Consider the following 18,321-nt stretch of genomic DNA (forward strand, 5'->3'; position numbering starts at 1 on the left):
AAGTAAATACTCTATTTCATATCCTCCTTATTGTGTGTTTTCTATGAAGCCTGATCTTTATTTCTGTGGAGTTTTTTGATGTGAGTTTTGGCTTATAATGATGAGATAAAAAGGGTTTGCTCTTTGATGCAGTTGTCATAGATGATTAGTTTTGCTGCAGTCCTCCACTGTACTGTCGCTGTTCAGTCTTCAAATGGCTGAATTTGATTTAAAGACTTTGTGATACTCTAGTGCATCCAGTTCTGTAGATTCTTTAATCCACCTCTTGCTTTATTCATCCCGTTTTACATGACAGATCAATTTTATGTCTGAGACAGGGAGAGATTATTGATTTGTCTTAGCTGCCTTTTCCCTCCTCTTGTCCCTGTGCATGAGTCTCAGCACAAATATCCTTTTATTAGATGCTATCTAGCTATTTTTTCCTCTTTTTTGTACTTTTAAAATGAACATTTTCCTCCTTTTTGTCTCCAGAGAGGCAGAGGTTTGTTTGCTTTTTATTTTATTTTTTTTCCCTCCTTCTGTCATTTCTCCCCAGTGATTCCAGCCCAGGCTTTTCAGCATCAGTAACCCCCTTCATTAACCCTCCTTCTCATTACGAACAAATTAAAGTGGTCAATGCTCGTCTTCCGACTAGTAAGAGGATCTAAAATGGGTTGATACAACCTGCACCTGAAGCAAAGGAGAGCTGAGACTTGTTGCCAGTTTGCATATGAGACACCGTCATGCTGCGCTGTGCATTTTTCATTTATAACTGCAGACAGCCCTGAGGTAGGCAGGGTTGTCTGAAACGCCTCGGTGGAAAGCTGGGAAAGAATTCAACACACCTGAGGGATCAGATAAGCGCCCTTTAGAGATCACAGGCTCACTTAGGATCTCGTATTCGAAAAAAAAAAAAAAAAACATAAATAATTAACAGATTTTAAGTAGAAATGAGCTTCTGCTGCACCCACACATGCAGAACAGCAGAAGGGAATTTTCTGAGCTGCAACCAAAGCAAGAAGTTGCTGGAAGTTTTCTTTGTCAGGTTTTTCCCACATCGTGTCTGGAACTCTACAACTCCAGTGGTTTAACACAGATCTAAATGGTTGAATACTGCAGCTTTTCCAGCTTGATGTACAGCTTCTCGCTTAAACTGAAAAAACTTGTGCTTTTCTTAAGGGAACAAGTGGCCAGCCCATACCAATGTACAAGCGCACTGATTTAAATACAAGGAAATGACAACACATATATTAACATAAAGGGCAAAGGAAAAAGTGAAGAAAAACAAAAATATAAAACGAAAATAAACAGAAGAAATGTAAAAAAACAAAGTAAAAACAAACAAACCTCTATGCTTACCTTTTTATGAGCCACATATTTGAAAGCTCTAAAACCAAAATGAAGTCTCTGAAAACTGCATTAAATGAGGAGTAAAATCTAACCAGCAGTCCCATTCACCTCTTTGCATTCACTCACATCCAAGGCATGTCTTCATAAAATTTATCCAGCATATTTCAACTTTTCAGATAGAAGCTGGCAGCAGAATAGGATCTGATAACGTCTGAAGATGATGTGAGAACGTATCGGCGTTGTCTGTGAAAACCATCCGTCACTCAGACAGGCCCTTATTGAACACTTCAAGGGCAAACACAAGCTTTAAAACAGAACGCAGGCACCTCTTTTTAAGTGTTTATCCTTATTATATAAAGAATTATTAAGAGCCACAAGGGGTACATACATGTTTTTTTTTTTTTGTTTGTTTTTTGTGTGTGTGTGTGTGTGAGAGAGAGAGACAGAGAGAGAGAGAGAGAGAGAGAGAGAGATTATGAGCAGGTGTCTGTTTTTACCTACAAACAAGTTTTGTATTTAAAATTGTTAGGTTATAAACTGGGGTGTTTGAAGAATTTTATTAAGTAAAGCTCTATCAGGGCGGCTTCTGGGCTTGGGGCCTGGGGCCCTGTGCTCTGGCTGGCCTGGATGGGAGGAGTGGGTCCAGGTCTGGGGTGGCCTTCATGGTGGGGTGGCTTGGATTTGTGCTCAAGGATTGCTGCTGATCACCCGGGTATCAAGGCTGGCCTAGTCTGCCTCCAGGCTTCATAGAGGCATGGTCGCTTTTGCATGATCACACTCATCTCTGATCGCTCCTCATTTCTCACCCCTCATTTCCACCGGGTGCGTGTCCGCCACGTTACGGCTGCAGTTTTGTTCCAACCTTCGTGGCGCGTCAGTCCACAGCGGGAGCGTGTCATATGTGGAGCGCCCACGAGTGCAATCCGCGAGATCACAAAATCAAAGGAGGATTCCAAGATAAAGGTCTTGTCGTCCATGATGGGAAAAAAGACAAAAAACACTCAGACCCCCTGACTGGTTGAACATGTAATGTTTACATGGTTCAACAGAGCAAATCTATATGGGGGCTTTTATTTTGAAAAATACCAGACGTTTTTACACTGCTCCCATGTCTTATTTTCTGTCTGCTCCTATCTGAACTGCTGAGTTTGACTTGTTCGGGGTGCATGCTTCATCAAAAATAGACTTGGTGCGTAAGTTTAACGGAGAGCTGCGACAAGACGCTTCTGGGATGCTTCTGACACGTTCTGCAGCGCACGGGTGGAAGCCAAACCATTGACTAAACTAGGCTTGCTACCATGTTGGACAGGACAACTTAAAAAAAAAAAAAAAGAAATGCTGCTTTATTTAATGATTTATCTAAGGTGTTTGACACAGTGGATTAGTATATTGTTACAGAGGTTGTTTGATGTGGGTATCTCAACCAAAGTCATTGGCTGGTTTAAAGACTACTTAACAAAAGGTTCACAATATGTACAGATTGATGGTCTAACTTCTGATAAGCTACCCGTATGTGTTGGGAGTTCCACAGTGTTCTATCCCAGGTCCTCTTCTTTTCAATATTTATATAAATGAGCAATGTCAAGGTATTCTGAATGTAAACTTATACGCAGATGACAGTATATTGTGTCGCTCTGGCCCCTCTCTAAACAACACTTTAGGCAAACTATAATCGGCCTTCAACATCAATCAAGAAAACCTTTATGAGTTAAAATTGGTCCTTAATGCAGATTAAACTAAATTAATATTTGCCCAATTACTTAAAGATCATCACACTCTGCCTTAGATTATCACCCTGCAAAATAAGTCAATTGAATTAGTTTCATCTTCTACGTTTCTTGGGTTCATGCTCGATGAATCATTATCTTTCAAGTCCTACAGTGAACAGCTCACTAAGAAGCTGAAGCTTGGTTTCTTTTTCAGAAATAAAACCTGCTTTTCATTCCAGGCCAGGAAAAACCTGGTTTCAGACACTTTTTTTTATTTACCACTGCTAGATTATAGCAATATTCTTTACATGTATGCCCCAAAGTCCTTAGACACACTGTACCACGGAGCCCTGAGATTCATTACTGACTCAAGATCCGTCACACATCATTGTACTCTGTAACATTTAGTAGGCTGGACAGTGCTTTCAGCAAGAATATTAGTTCACTTTCATATTTTACTGTATAAAGCTAGGTCAACTTCCATCTTATCTTTGCACCTTATTAACCTTAAAGAATCATAGCCATTACAGCCTGCAGTGACAAAGTTCTATTCTGTGTCATGTTCCACACATGAAGACAGAATTTGGTAAAATGGGCTTTTAGTTACTCTGCCTCTGCCTCTTGGAACATTCTGCAAAAAGACCTGAAGTTCATACCCGCCAGCTCCTTCAAAACCCGGATTTCAGAGCTGTTGTTATCTTCATGTACGTATTTCTAGTTGGCACTGTACACTGTTTTTGAGGGTGAAAGTTCTTTAATTTATCTTAAAACTTTAAATTGTCTGTTTTTATGATATTTCTCATGTTTTTTATTTGTGATGTATGTTTTATCTGTCTCTAAAAAGTTGTTGCTTTTCTTGGCCAGGGCTAACCTGCAAAAGAGATGCAAATCTCAGCATGATTAATCATGATTACTTGCAACATTTCATGCAATTAATTGTGATTTTTAATCATTGCTCAGCACTTAACAGAATAGAATAGAATATAACTGGCCTCTCCTAGTCCAGCAGGGAAATGCCCAGCCCAACCACCCTGAATTGGTATAAACATGTGTGGAAAATGGATGATGTGGTATAATCATCGAAGTTATTACATAAGCAGCATATACAAATGTGAAAAAAGAAAAGGTAAATATATCAGAGCAAATAATGGAGTAAAGAAGTAAAAATAACTGACGTCAAAAGTAAGAAGAAAAATATAATTCACGTGTAATGTAGCCCACAAGATTATTCATTATTAGTTTGATTATTTTTAATTAATCTTTGTTTCTCTTGGGCAAATAATAAAGTATAGTAAAACAGTTTTTTTAGAAATAGAAAATAGATTTGTTTAATGTGACTGAATTAATAGCCACCAGAGTTTTGTAGGTTTTTCTTCCCCATAGAAAATAACTTTTAGCTGCTCTTTGCAGGCCAGATTACACTCTTCTGTGTGTGTTTACAGATCTGAAGCGGGAGGCCAGTATCTGCCACATGCTGAAGCATCCCCACATCGTGGAGCTGCTGGAGACCTACAGCTCAGAAGGGATGCTGTACATGGTGTTTGAATTGTAAGTCCCACTAGGTCGCATCAAAGAACACGAGGGGGAACATGAGGGGAAAGGACAGATCATACCTGCAGGTTATAAGAGGTGGATGTTGCAGCTTCTTCAGAAGAAAGTATGGGTGGAGTGGTGGTTGCAGAGGACAAATATTAGGGTAATAGTAGAGGAAGGCAGCAGCAGGACAGAGTGAGGCCTGCAGCAGTTTTATGTAATCAATGCTCATATGAAAAAGCTTGTTAGCTGAGGATGAGGATGGGGGTGGGGTGCGTGTGCAGAGAGAGCAGCACCGCGTATACGGAGGAAAAAAGATGAGATTAAGATTTCACATTTGCTGCTACCTCCAGCTTTTCTAAAAGCTGCGCCTCTCCCGAATCTCCTCCCGGCCCGCTCCATATCTTCATCTTTCCTCCTCTTCCAGAACTAATTCCTTTATCGTGTAATTCTGTTATCACTGAACAGGCGAACGCTCGGGCAGTGCACGGCTCTATCACACAGCTCGCTGCAAACAGAGAAAACTTTTAAGAAAATGCAAGCGAGCTCCATTTAAAGGGATTGTCATGCATATGAAGCTTTTTGTGAAAAAGTTTGGTGCGCGCACATTTCTGCTCACAGAAGATCAAACTACTCCTGAACTGCTGCAGCCATTTCCGAGTAGATAACAGTTTCATTCATCTAATGCAGTAGATAAATGCAGACGGCTTCAGATGTCAGGTCTCGGTCCTCCTCAATCAGCAGGCTAGAATATGAATGTTCAGATGGAAACTGTTTGTGTTGTCATTAGCAGCTTATTGATCTCTTTCCTGTACATTAAGGCTGCAGTTTGGCCTTAACTGGACCGAGACGTTGTCACTGCAACAGCAGTTTATTTAACGTACAGTTCCTGTGGTGAAAATGATGGAGGTTGAGAAAAAAAACATCCCAAAGGACGTTAATTCCTTCGTGTGGAGAAAATGACGGCTTGCATCTGAACGGAGTTTTGTATAACCTCACCTCACTGATTGAGGTCCGTGTGGTATAAACTATTTTTGCACACGCTAGGAAGCTCTAATTCTAACATTTAGCATACCTGAATGATGGGGAGAAACTCCAAGCATTGTCATCCAAACTACACAATCAAACTCCAAACAATGATATAGTCATGTAACAAAAACATGTTTGCTTTAGAGCTTCTGCTAAATTCTCCACTATAAGCAAACCACACAAACCTGGACTGATTACAAAGATGTTTGTCTTATCATTTTACAATGAAAACTCAGTAAGCTAGCAGCAAAAAGTAGCAAAAAACACATCACAAAGCCATAAAATACATATTACCTTTGCTGTTTTCTGGTCAAAAGTTGTATTCCAGTTCAGAAAAAAACAAGGGAACCTTTACAGTGAAGTGTGCACAAGATACAAGCTTTGAATGTACTTCTTTCTGGTGTGTTATTGATTTTTTTATGGTGAATTTGGACGTGAAAATCAACTAAGGCAGGGATCCCCAACTCCAGACTCTTTGGGCCACAGTCCTGCAGGTTTTAGATATTTCCCTTCTTTAACACAGCTGACTCAAAGTAATGGTCCATTAAGAGGCTTGTACAGAAGACTACAATCTGTTAGAGAACCATTTGATTTTAATCAGGTGTGTTACATCACAGAAATCTCTAAAACCTAAAGCACATTGGTCCAAGAGGTCCAGAGTTGGTCATTCTAAAACTTAAAGGTTGCCTAGATATTTTTTCTGTGATATACACTCTGTCCAAGAGGAAAAGTCACAGCCTGGATTTAACTAATCAAATAAAGTACCAGTTAAATGTTTGGACACCCATTAGATTTAATGGGAAAATGTGTCCAGACACCAGTATACTACATACAGCCCTGGTAACTTTTATCATTTCTATATTAATTAGACATCATTTATTTTGGGTATGTCATTTCAGTCAGGAAGCAGAGATAATAACTTTGTGATGAAGAGGTTTTAAGGCACTAAAAACTTTAAAATGTTTTCATCGAGTGCACACTGTGTCCTCTGAGGTGTTCAGGTCTGCTGGACCTGAGAGGAAATAATAACTGTGGGAATTGCTGGCAAAAACAAGTAAACAAAAAAAAGATGAAATGAGGTTTTCCTGTGCAGGTCTGCTGTTTCTGTGTTCCTTCACATCTGCAGGACGTCTCGCAGACTGAACACAACCCTTTCCAATGTTTGATTGACAGACTGCTGACAGCTATGAGGTGTATTTTAACGACCACCCAAAGCTAACACAGACGCTGAGTGAATTTATTTGCACATCTCAAGAGGATTTTGGTTTTTGGAGCTTATTCTCTGTGTATTTTGAGTCTTCAAAAAGCCCATCTGTGCGTTTTCTACTTAAACAAGGTCAATAAGATTCAGAGATTGTCATTGCGCTCTGAAATACAGAGATAACAAACTTAAAACTTGTTCTAAACCTTGAGTTGTTGTCGAAGAAAAACTGTGAGAGCAGAGAGCTTCACAGGAATTCTGTTAGCATCATTAGAAAAGTTGGCAGCTGTAGAGATCCAGCTGTTTGTACTCCAGCCCCACAGAGGCGAGTTATAATTACACCTTCTCCTACGCTGACCTGAACCACCCACATCACCTCCACAACCAGTCCTGGAAAGGCTAGATGCTGAAGCTTTAATAAAAACAACCTTTTCTTTTTACCTGTATTCCTGCCATGCCCTTTTACACCACACTAGTTCTCTCACACTGCGTGTGTGTCTTCATTTTTCTGTCTTTGTTAGCATGGACGGAGCAGACCTGTGTTTTGAGATTGTGAAGAGGGCGGATGCTGGCTTTGTTTACAGTGAAGCAGTGGCCAGGTGAGGATTCATGTCTTAGATTTTCCTCCAAAAGAGAATCCCTGATCATGCTTTTGTCTTGAAGGTAAATAGAAATATTTCTTTTTGTTTTAGCCACTACATGAGGCAGATTCTGGAGGCGCTACGCTACTGCCACGACAACAACATCATCCACCGAGATGTCAAGGTATGTGACTTCCTTCATTTTCTTACTTTACTGCAGCTTCACTAACCTGAAGCAGCAGTGTGAGAGTGGCTGACAGAAACTACACAGATAAGCAATTATAAAGAAAGAGTCAATTTCCTCTCCAGCCTGCACGGTTAAAAGTCATGTAAAGTAGCAGCAACAGCTGGAAACAGCTGCAGGAGAAGGTGTTAAAGCATACACACGTCATCACATATACTCCTGTGAAAAAGAAAATACACCCTTTTTCAAACATGATAAAACATGATTAAAAAATGATGTGGTCCTCATCCGGTCTTAAAATGGGGGTAAATGCAAGCTGACATATTACACTCATAGTTTATTTAACAAAAAAATCCTATAAAAGTGTTGTCAGTTTGCTGCTCTATAGCACTCAGGTGTGTTTATGTAATTTAAGGCAGAAAGACATCAACAATGATCGGAGAAGCAACTGTTGCTACCCGTCAATCTGGGAAGAGTTATAAAGTCATTTTCAATCTGACGTCCATCGTTCTACAGAAAGAAAGAATTTTTCTTTTTTGTTTTGCTTTATAAGTGGAATACAGCTGCCAAGTTCAGGCCAAGATCAGGCCGTATAAGGCTCAGAGAAACTGTAAAAAACCCAAGAGCTGCATCTTAGACTCTGCAGGCCACAGTTAGCATGTTAAATGTTAAAATTCATGACAGACCAGTTAGTAAAAGACTAAACAAGTATGGCTCTTCTATTCTCTCTAAAAAGAACATTCTTGGAAAGCTGCATCTGAACACACCACAAGACTTCTGGAACAATGTCCTTTAGACAGAGCAAGTCAAAATGGAGATGTTTGGTCAGAATGTACAAAAAAAAAACAGGACCAGATTTTTTATGCTTTCTGAGATTTTCTGCTGAGCAATAATCAGAATCAGAATACTTTATTAATCCCGGAGGAAATTGTGTGCACACAGTTGCTCCATACCAAATAAAGAAAGGATAAGATAAAGATAAAAATCACAATAAGAAAAATGAGTTACAATATCTATATAAACAGATACAGGATAAATCCTGCCAGTGAGTAATATGTACAGTATTATTAATATGATACACAGTAAAATGTAAATGTAGTAAATGACACAAAAACTTTATGGTACAAAGCATTGCTGTTCATCCGCCTGCTGCCTGCAAAACTAAGCAAAGTGAGTCTTTGGTTTCTCTTTAAGTTGCATGTAGAAACCAGAATAGTTTAACTTCCTGTCAGTCTGCCGCTGAAGTACTGCTGATATCATCCATCCTGCAGGACTTCAGTGTCGGAGGAGAAAAAAATGGGGGTGTTTCTCTGATATCTGCAGACACACCTCTTCAGTATGACCCTGCTCTCTGTCAGACTCGCTGATGAATATGAAGCCATATTAATTCAGACATCACATAAACAGTGAGGTAAACGAAGCCATGAGAGCAGCCTGTCGTAGCTGGAAACAGCTGGTTGACAGCTGGCCGATAGTCTGGGACTGATGTCAACATTTCTGGTTTTCCGGATCTGTCTGTTATTCTGTGGTCTTTTTAATTTTTATCCTTAACAGATTTGACATTTTTTTATGGTAAATAAAAAAGACATGAAAAAGTACAAACAAAGAAGCATCAAAACTAAAATACAAAAACAACTCAATGGCTCACTGAGTCGCAGCATTGTCCCATCATGACTTCGGGTTGAGTTTGCCTGGGTGTTTCAGTCCATGTTACTTCAGTTCATGTCCATATATTTTATGGTATAATTCCTCTGTGACAACTCCCTGCAAGTGCCAAGATAGCAGAGCGGGTAAGAGTTCAAAATGTGCAGCTATATCTATTTCTGCTAGAGCTGCCATACTTTAGCACTCATTAAGAAGTCAAAAACTTGGGCTGTTACATGTGCAAACATGCACCCAACCTCAAGTTTAGATTATTGCAATGTGTGCAAACTGTTATGTTGCATACATATACTACTTTGTTACTTCTATGAATACATATACATTCACCATTTTCATAGAAATGGGTACACATCACTGATGTGTGTAAATATGTGCACACATTCTGGGGCTGGGTGATATCACAAATTATATCAATATTTTTTGGGTTAAATGGCGGTTTATAGGTGCAAAGTAGGCTTCACATGCTCTGTTAATCTGACATCATAAATGATAAAACGTTCCCTCACTTCTCAGGTGGAGTGACGAGAGGGATTGAGGATGTATTTGGGAAATAAGAATGAAGGCATGGCTGATACGTTCTCATTGAATTGTGGTGTTTTTTGGCATGATTTGTGGTATTTACAGAAATGAAATTGTGAATTTCTATTCAAAAGAATCTGAAATCTAATCACCTTCAGGGACGTTGCTGACATGGGTGTTGGTGTGCGTGTAACTCGGTGTTGCAACATGAAGCATAGGAAGGATATGATATTCTTCCTCCTATCTGATTTTACAGTAACAACCAAAGTCAAATGTATTACCTGCCATGTCTCAGAAACAGGAAGAACCTCTACAGGAAGTGAAAATTAAGTCACTAACTAGCACTTCCTGATAGTTTCAGATGTGTAATGAACCCACCAGTAGCTGCAGTGGAAATTAGTACATCATCAGTTATTTTAATGACATAAGTAACTTGTTTCTTGCTGGATTTGGTGCTTCATGTAGTATTTTTTGGTTCCTGTATTTGATCCAGCTGGGGACAGTGAGTTGTTGTTTCCTGTGAAACAGCAGGTAGAATACCTAAACTCTGAATTAATGTGACCTGGGATTCTAAAGAAGCAGATTGGTTAAAATAGCCGAAGACCTGACGGGTCTTAGCAGAAGTAGTTCTTGACTTTAAATACAAATTGGGAAGAGTTGAAGGTCAGACTGTGTTCAAAATACAGAAGTTTTATTGAGTGATTGCAGAAAGCTTCTTAAATTGTTATAAAAATACATATCTGTAACCAGTTATGATACATGTACATATATGAGCTGCATCGTTTATTTAAGACATTAGAAAAGCAGAACAGCCTTTTATAATTTAGTCTTCCCCATTAGTTTACTGCACTACTGGCTCATCTGGTCAGATCAGTCTCCATTTCAGCTCCACATTCAGATGGTAGGCTCAGAATTTGTTGGAACAACATCAAAACATGGATCCATCCAATAAAGCTTTTCTGATCTAATCTCATCTCATCTTATCTTGCCATGTTGTTGGGGATATTTTCTTGTCCCACTTTGAGCCCCTTAGTACCAACGTGGCCTGGTTTAACCAGCACAGCCTACCTGAGTATTGTTGCTGACCATGTCCATCCCTTTATGACCACAGTGGAGCATCTTCTGATGCTACTTCCTGCAGGATAATGCACCACGTCACAAAGCTCAGATCATCTCCACCTGCTTTCTAGAACATGACAATGAGTTCTTTGGACTCCAACGGCCTCCACAGTCACCAGATCTCAGTCCAGTAGAGCAGCTTTGGGATGTGGTGGAACGGGAGATTCTCATCATGGATGCAGCCGACAAACCTGCAGCAACTGTGTGATGCTGTCGTGTCAATATGGATCAGTCAGATAATTTGACCGGCTGGAGTCTTTGCTGGCTCTTGAAAAAGTTTAAATATTCTCAGTTTTCCACTGCACATCATAACAATTTAATCTGAATGAATAATTTGACTTCTTGTGGGTTTTGTTGGTATAAACTGTGTATAAAGTGTGTAAGTGTGATCAGTGCGGGTCAGATGCAGCTTTGACATTGGCTCAGGCCGATGTCCACTACTATTATCACTGTTAGACAGTGACTGTGTGAGCTGCTGTCTCCAGCTTATCAGATGCACCGCCTGAGATGTGCGTCCTTTACAGGACACACTGGGAACCACACACAAAGCAACACATACACATGCTCCACATTTACAAAGCTGTCCTTGTTGAATATGGATCAGCATGCCAGAGCCACATCTTCCCATGCATGAAAGTCACTGAAATCATTTAAATCCTGATGTTCAAAAATCACCACATTTATCTTCCCACTCAGTTCACCGCAGACCTCCCCCGGTGACGGCAGCTCCGGCACATTTGTGTCTGTTTTGAGGATTGCCGTATTTGTCTTTGACCCCCTCGTTGCTGCACACAGCGTGCTTACAAATGCACCGCAAACAGACATAATTTGTTTTTCTGTCTAAGTTGTAGATGCACATTGTGAAGGTGAACTTTCCTTTCCAGTATTTGTGCTGCAGCTACAGCATTTTGAAGTCAAAGTCAAGCTGAATGTTGAATCTGCAAAGCACAGATCCCAACTCTGCTAAGCCATCTGAGGAATCTATAAACACAGCAGAACTTTGATGGAAACATAAATCACTCTGGCACAGACCCTCTCCTCGCTTATCAACAATGGTATTTTTTTATCTCCAGGTATACTCAGGTGAGGGAATCCTCTGCCAGAAAAGACAGAAAAAACTAAAGGGTTTATGTCTCATATGTATTATATATCTGAGAACATACTACAGCATCTGTGCAAAAAAAACCTGAAAACCTGTGCCCTCTAAAGACATTTCCTTTTCTCAGGTTAAAGAGAGTTTTCAAACTGAGGTTAAACCCACTGAATTTCAGACTAGATGTAACTAATGCATATGTCTCAATGACACCTGGCATTGTAATCAACATAAAGACAAAAGTATTTGAGAATTCCTAAAACACGTTTCAGGTCTGAAGATCTTAAAAAAGCTGCTGGTTGTTGGTGAAATATTACTGTAAAGTCTCACTCTGAAATTTAGGAAGTGTAAGTTAGAAAGTGACGTTGTATGTGACAGATCACTGCAGCTACTGCCACAGGTTTCTGTTTCCTTCAGCTTACTGTGAGTGTACTTACCAGAAATTTGCAGCTCATAGGATGAATTTATCTCTTCTGACTGACAATAAAAAAATAAATAAATAAAAAACCTGCAGACTTTTGCAGGGAAGAACTCTCAGGAATGTTGCGCTCAGCATGCTGCAAGCCCACCTTCTCCTCACTTACACTGAGGAAGCTGCATGACCCAGTTGTCATTAATCTGCATTAACAAACCATAAAAAGGCTGACTTTAACCCCACCTATAAAAAGACAGGTAGAGAATTAAGGCTATGTTCTGGTTAAGGCGTCCTGCAGCAGGATCAGGTCAGTTAGTTCCATAATGAATACTTTTGTGGATTGGGTGGAGTAGGTTGGCTCTCATGAATCCTGCATCACTGCTGTTTTTTATGGTCTGGCTGCTATATTGTGCCAAACAAATGTGCTTTACCGAGGGGGATCTTCATGCATTTAAAGGGAATGAAGCTTTGTGAATATAAAGCTCCCCTTGATGCATGACTTCTTTTTTTTTTTTTTTTTTTTGGTTATCATTCAAATACAAATACTACTGGACCTGACGGGGGGAACAAAAGAGGGAGGAGAGTAAGGAGAAAAGAGAAGGAGAAAGTGAGGGAAAGAAAAAGGAGACAAAGACACAATAGACAGAAAACAGCAACAACCGTACAATATCAAAACAGAAAAAAACAACCAGCTGCTGCTGTGTGGAGAAACCTCTTACAGCCTAAAAAAAACAAAGCAGACAATCATCATGAGCAACTATAAGAAGACAAACTTCAACAAGTATATCAAAACACAACTGAAGCGACCGGTGATTAAACCTGCAGGATAATAGTGACTGTGTAAATGTGTGTTAGTGAATGAGTGTGAGTGTAAAATTTAAGGAATAAGCCGTGTGCAACCACACCCCCTCCAAGTATCAGAAGCAGATTAGAGCACCCAAGACTCTGCATCAGTAACTTCCAACGTGGAACACGCCAAGGTCGTGCAGAGAGGGGCAGGTGCTCAAAGTAAAAAAAAAAAAAAAAAAGAGCACATGGAGCACAAATTTGAAACCCCAAACAGAAACTGATCTTATAATTTACACTTTCAACAAGTTTCCCTGAACAATGAAATTCTTACTTTGCCGTTCACACTGAATGCCATAAAAGATTATAAATAGAAGAAAAGCAGCTTAAAAACTAGATAGAAGTTAAAGGTAAGATAAAAGTAAATAATCTATGTACATAGATGTGCAGTGTGCAACATAAACTGTTGTGCTATATTCAACAATGAATGATTAGCTGTGCAAAAAACAGTCATGAGGTACACGGTAAGATGCATGTGCAATATCTATTATATGTAATAAGACAGTAGCCCATAAGTAGCTAATAAGTAGCTCAGGAGCGACAAATCAAGGACCAACTCCGAAACAAAGTTCAGACAACAAAATCTTAACTGTCATTAGTTTGTTGTTTTCTTCACACAGGTTGTGTCCATTGATCTCGTCTGTTTCAGTTGTTGAAGAGAAGACGAAGCATTCTCACCATCATTTCTCTGAAAACATCAGAGAGACGTGTCTCGTTGTTCACCGTGGTTATTATTTTATTGTTTTGTCCTGTCACCTGACCCTTTCATTGTCATTGGCTGGAGCTTTTCGCCGACTTCTTAAAGCAACACTACCGAACTTGATAGATACATAGAAACATAAGACACAACTGATGTTTTGCATAAAGGATTTATAGCATTAAGCTAATTTACAGCTCTCATGCCTGGTTGGGCTTTTCATTGCTTCCTGAAACTGGGTTTTAAATCTTGTAATGTTGACCTTTTTATGTTTTTATGTGCTGTTGGGGCCATTCAGGTCCCACAAACTAGACCACAAACATCTGTTCTAACTGATTCAGATGCAAGTTCAGGACTACAGTGTACGTCTGAAAGAGCAGAAGTTTGTGTCTTTGACAATGTTTTGCATCAGGCTAGGTAAAAGTCCTCTGCAGGTAGTCTGTCTGAAGCTCGCTGCAGAACAAATGCCAGATTCTACATATGAATAGCTACAAGTGTGATTGATGGAGAGAAGACACGTTTGCCTGTTGATTACTTGAATGTCATCTGTTTGACAAGTGAAATGGCTCGCGTCCACTCAGGCCCGTGTGTGACGTGCACGGACGACCGTTCGCAGCATCATTAGGCCCGTTTGTGTGATGATGGGTGGTTGCATGTTGGTGCTAATGGCTTCCAGTGAGCCTCCAGGAGTCGATCATTAACTTGTCAGTGAAGTTTCAAACTGGCAAATATGCATGACACATTTTCTGCTGGTTTTTGTGTCTCATATTGTTGTCATGAATTTACAGGGTTTTTCTTTTTTTAAAGCTTCGTCTGATGTTGTCAGGGAAGATCAGTACAATTGGTAAGTCCTTGAACAGATAACAGCGCTGCTTTCCTCCTACTGAGTCAAGATGGAAAGCAGTTATATAGTCAGCATGAAGAAGGTCGTAGCAGAACAGGAATAAAAGAGCTTAGACTTAAATATACACAAAACTCTGTCATCTCAGTCATCATGTGCACTTCAAGGTTTATCTTTGCTTTCACGTGTTGTTAGTACTATAGCTTGATATCTGCACAGTGGGGTAAATAACACTGATACCTTGGGTTTCAGCAGGATGTAAAGTAAAGGACACAGACAAAAGGCTCCGTATCTATCTTTAGCATAGAGCATAACTTAACACTGCCTAAAACTGAGCTCGTAGTTGATATGCCACCCAGGATGTCACGGCCCTTATCTAAGCCACAATTTTGACACTTTTATGAAACAGAAACTGTACCAACTCACAGAAACTCGGCTTCACACCTTCTGATTGTGTTGGTAGTGATGTGCCTCTGTCAGCTCGTGTTGTGCTTGAATAAACGGAAGCAATTCATCCTTAGTCATCCTTTGTGTTTGTGCAATAGCTGTAGACAACCACTGGAACTAATGTCATCTCTGGGGAGATTTCTGTCTATCTCATGAAGAAATGCAAGATTGCACCCAGACAGACAGTTTTACATGCCCCAAACACACAGAGGTGTAAGTGATGGACTACAGTGCAGAGTGCTGGCAGCTGTAATGAAGCTGAACAATTGGAGGAATGATGTGACAAACAATCACAATAATAGAGTGAAAACTGCTTCAAAAAGCTGCTGCAGGTTGTGTTAAACTGGGAAGAACAGGTGTGACTGAACTAATTACGTTTTTCCTGTTGATACACTGCAGCTTTATATAAGCACAGATGCTAAACACACACAGAGAAGGTGCACAACAGGTTGAAATCAATGAAACAGCAGTTGTATCACACAAAGCAGATCATGCCACTGTTGATGTTGGAGATTTTACCGTCTCTTCAAACGGTTGGAGTTCATTTTCTGGTTTTGTTGCATAAACATCTGAAAGTAACGCCATCACAGGTCCTTCAACTCATTAATCCATCAACGTACATCGATTCAATGATCTTATAGCACTGACCCACATTGATCAAATCGATTAAACTGTTGCTGAAAACTGGTTTTTATTTTCACGATCTGAATTTCTCATACCGTAAATGCCAGTTGAAATATCCCAAACAATGTTGGGAAACAGTTTTTCACTGCAGCACCACTAAACATGCAGCAGAGCAGCTGTGTTGTTGATGTCGAGCTGTGAAAATGGATGGAAGATGTTCAGAAAGTGAAGCTGTAGCAGACTATAAAGTTAAACATGATAGAAAAAAGGAACTGTATCTGTTGTTTAAAAGACGAACGTGGAACAAACAACTGTTTACTGCAAATAATGTTGAGCTAAAGTTGTTTCTGAAGACAACAAAACAACCGATCTGCTGCACCAGCCCAGCTGCAGTTATGCTTTGGAGTAACAAGAACGTCTGAACGTAGATCAGCACACGTAACATTCTCAGGTTAACCTGAAACAGCTGGAGGACACAGATTTTATTTATTTATTTATTTTTTACCATTTCTAGCTGGGCTTGGGTATCTTGCACCATCAGCCCAAAGTCCAGATGTGTAGAACAGACTGCACTTTGCAGAAGTTCCTGCGGCTCCTTCAGCATTGCTGTTGGTCTTTTGGTAGCCTCTCTGACTAGTTTTCATCTGGTCTTTATCAGTTTTGGGGGGTTTCTTTTCAGCATCACTGTTTCCTCCCACTTTTTATATCCACTCTAACTTTGCTTTCTGACTTAGCATTTCTTCGCCCTCTGCTTGTTCCTGCAGCTGCAACCATGACACACACCATCTAGCGTGAATATTCTTTATTTTTTAAACTTTCTCTTTTTTTTATAGACTTGGAAACTTTCTGTCCCGCATCTTGTGAGACCAAACCTTTACATAGATTTTTGTATTTTCAACGTTCCTCTGCAGCCTCAGTGAATTTCCAGGCAACTGGTGTAGCTCAACTCGGCACTTCACTCGCTGTTTTCCCTCCTCTTCCAGCCACCGATTCACACAGCATGAATCCTTCTCTCCTGCTTTTCTTTGTGTGTGTTGTTTTTCTCCTCCAGTCTGTGGGTGCGTATTGAGAGAGGCACTCAGCAAGGTGTCTGACTATATATCTGTTAGATACTGTTGAGGTCCCTGCGGCAGCATACATCTACAGCAGGCATGTCAAACTGGTCCAGCAAAGGGCCGTGTGGCTGCAGGTTTTTGTTCCAGCCAGCCAAGAGCACACAGTTTGACCAATCAGCTGTCTGAAGACTGAGATCAGTTGATTGAATCAGTCAAATCTGGTGTGCTGCTGCTTGGTTGGAACAAAAACCTGCAGCCACACGGCCCTTTGCTGGACCAGTTTGACATATGTGATCTACAGGGTCTGCGCTTTATGAAACACCATCTTCTTGAAAATACTCTCTCACACACCTTCAGCACACAACTGGAAATCCCTCATTTATAATTTAGACACAATTACAGAACAAGGTCAGGGACTAAAATATTTATAAGTTGTTGTTGAACATGACGGCTGCTGTACAAAAATTTTGCAAACATAAAAATCCCCCCAGTAGACTCACATTTAAACATGTCGTCTTAAAGGTAATTTTAAAAAAGGAACAGCACAAGAGGTTTGTAAAGCTGAGAAATGACACAGAACTGAGGGAAGGTGTGGTTCATACCGACATGTTTAATGTTACATTAAATATACAGCTTGTGATGCTTCAGTTACACTTCAGTTCACTAAGCAGCCAATATCTGTGCAATTTTCAGCTCCAAATATGGGTGTGAACACACTCGGGATGCATCGAGATCTGATAGTCTGGGATATAAATGATTAAATCAAATTTCTTCTAGTTTTCCTCTAGTTTTTTTTTAAGATTCTTGGTAACGTCCCAACATGTCAAATCTGCTCCACTTTGTGTTTTTTTCAGCAGAAACGGTAAAAACGTTGTTTCTGAACTTCGGGTCCGTCTAGCGGGTCCGGCAATACGACCGCCATTCCTCACCACAAATATTTAGAGCGCCGTTTCCTGAGTACTGAAATGAGTACACATTTGTGCTTCAGGAAACTTCACTGTGTCAGAGGTCACATGATTGATCCACACCAGAGTGCGACTGAAGCCTACCGTCTGTGAAATTGGACCAGAGTTAGTTTATTGGTGCATTTACGCTCTACGCTAAAGACGGAAACAGAGCATTTAGCCCGTCTTCTGCATCATTTACATGGATAATTTCCTCAGCTTTCGGAGCCCTTGCAGATGCATACCATGACAGAGCAAACGGAGTCATACCATCAAAAACTGGAGGCCGGGCTGAGCAGTATAACTGATGTGCGACCGCAAAAGGAAGAAAGAAGAAAAAGCTGCAATGAATTTAATCACCACATGGACCACCATCGTCTACTGTGCCACATTTTTTTTTATGTTTTTTGTCTAAAACGCATCGGCATGTGGTCAACTCTGAACTCTGCACTGCCTTATGGTGGAAGCAGTGGCTAACAACAATGACAACATA

General features: G+C 40.2%; 1 protein-coding gene across 14 annotated transcripts in view; it reads left to right on the forward strand.

The window, feature by feature from the left end:
* The window catches only part of caska (calcium/calmodulin-dependent serine protein kinase a), a 135,933-nt gene that overhangs the window by 59,378 nt on the left and 58,234 nt on the right, over positions 1-18,321 (forward strand). For all 14 annotated transcript variants that reach the window (XM_042001173.1, XM_042001171.1, XM_042001178.1 and 11 more), the window contains exons 3-5: positions 4,481-4,586; positions 7,323-7,400; positions 7,494-7,566. In XM_042001173.1, the coding sequence (XP_041857107.1) occupies positions 4,481-4,586; positions 7,323-7,400; positions 7,494-7,566 (257 nt within the window). The remainder of the gene's footprint in view (positions 1-4,480; positions 4,587-7,322; positions 7,401-7,493; positions 7,567-18,321) is intronic.

Source organism: Melanotaenia boesemani, chromosome 12 (genome assembly GCF_017639745.1).
Source record: "Melanotaenia boesemani isolate fMelBoe1 chromosome 12, fMelBoe1.pri, whole genome shotgun sequence".
NCBI lineage: Eukaryota > Metazoa > Chordata > Actinopteri > Atheriniformes > Melanotaeniidae > Melanotaenia > Melanotaenia boesemani.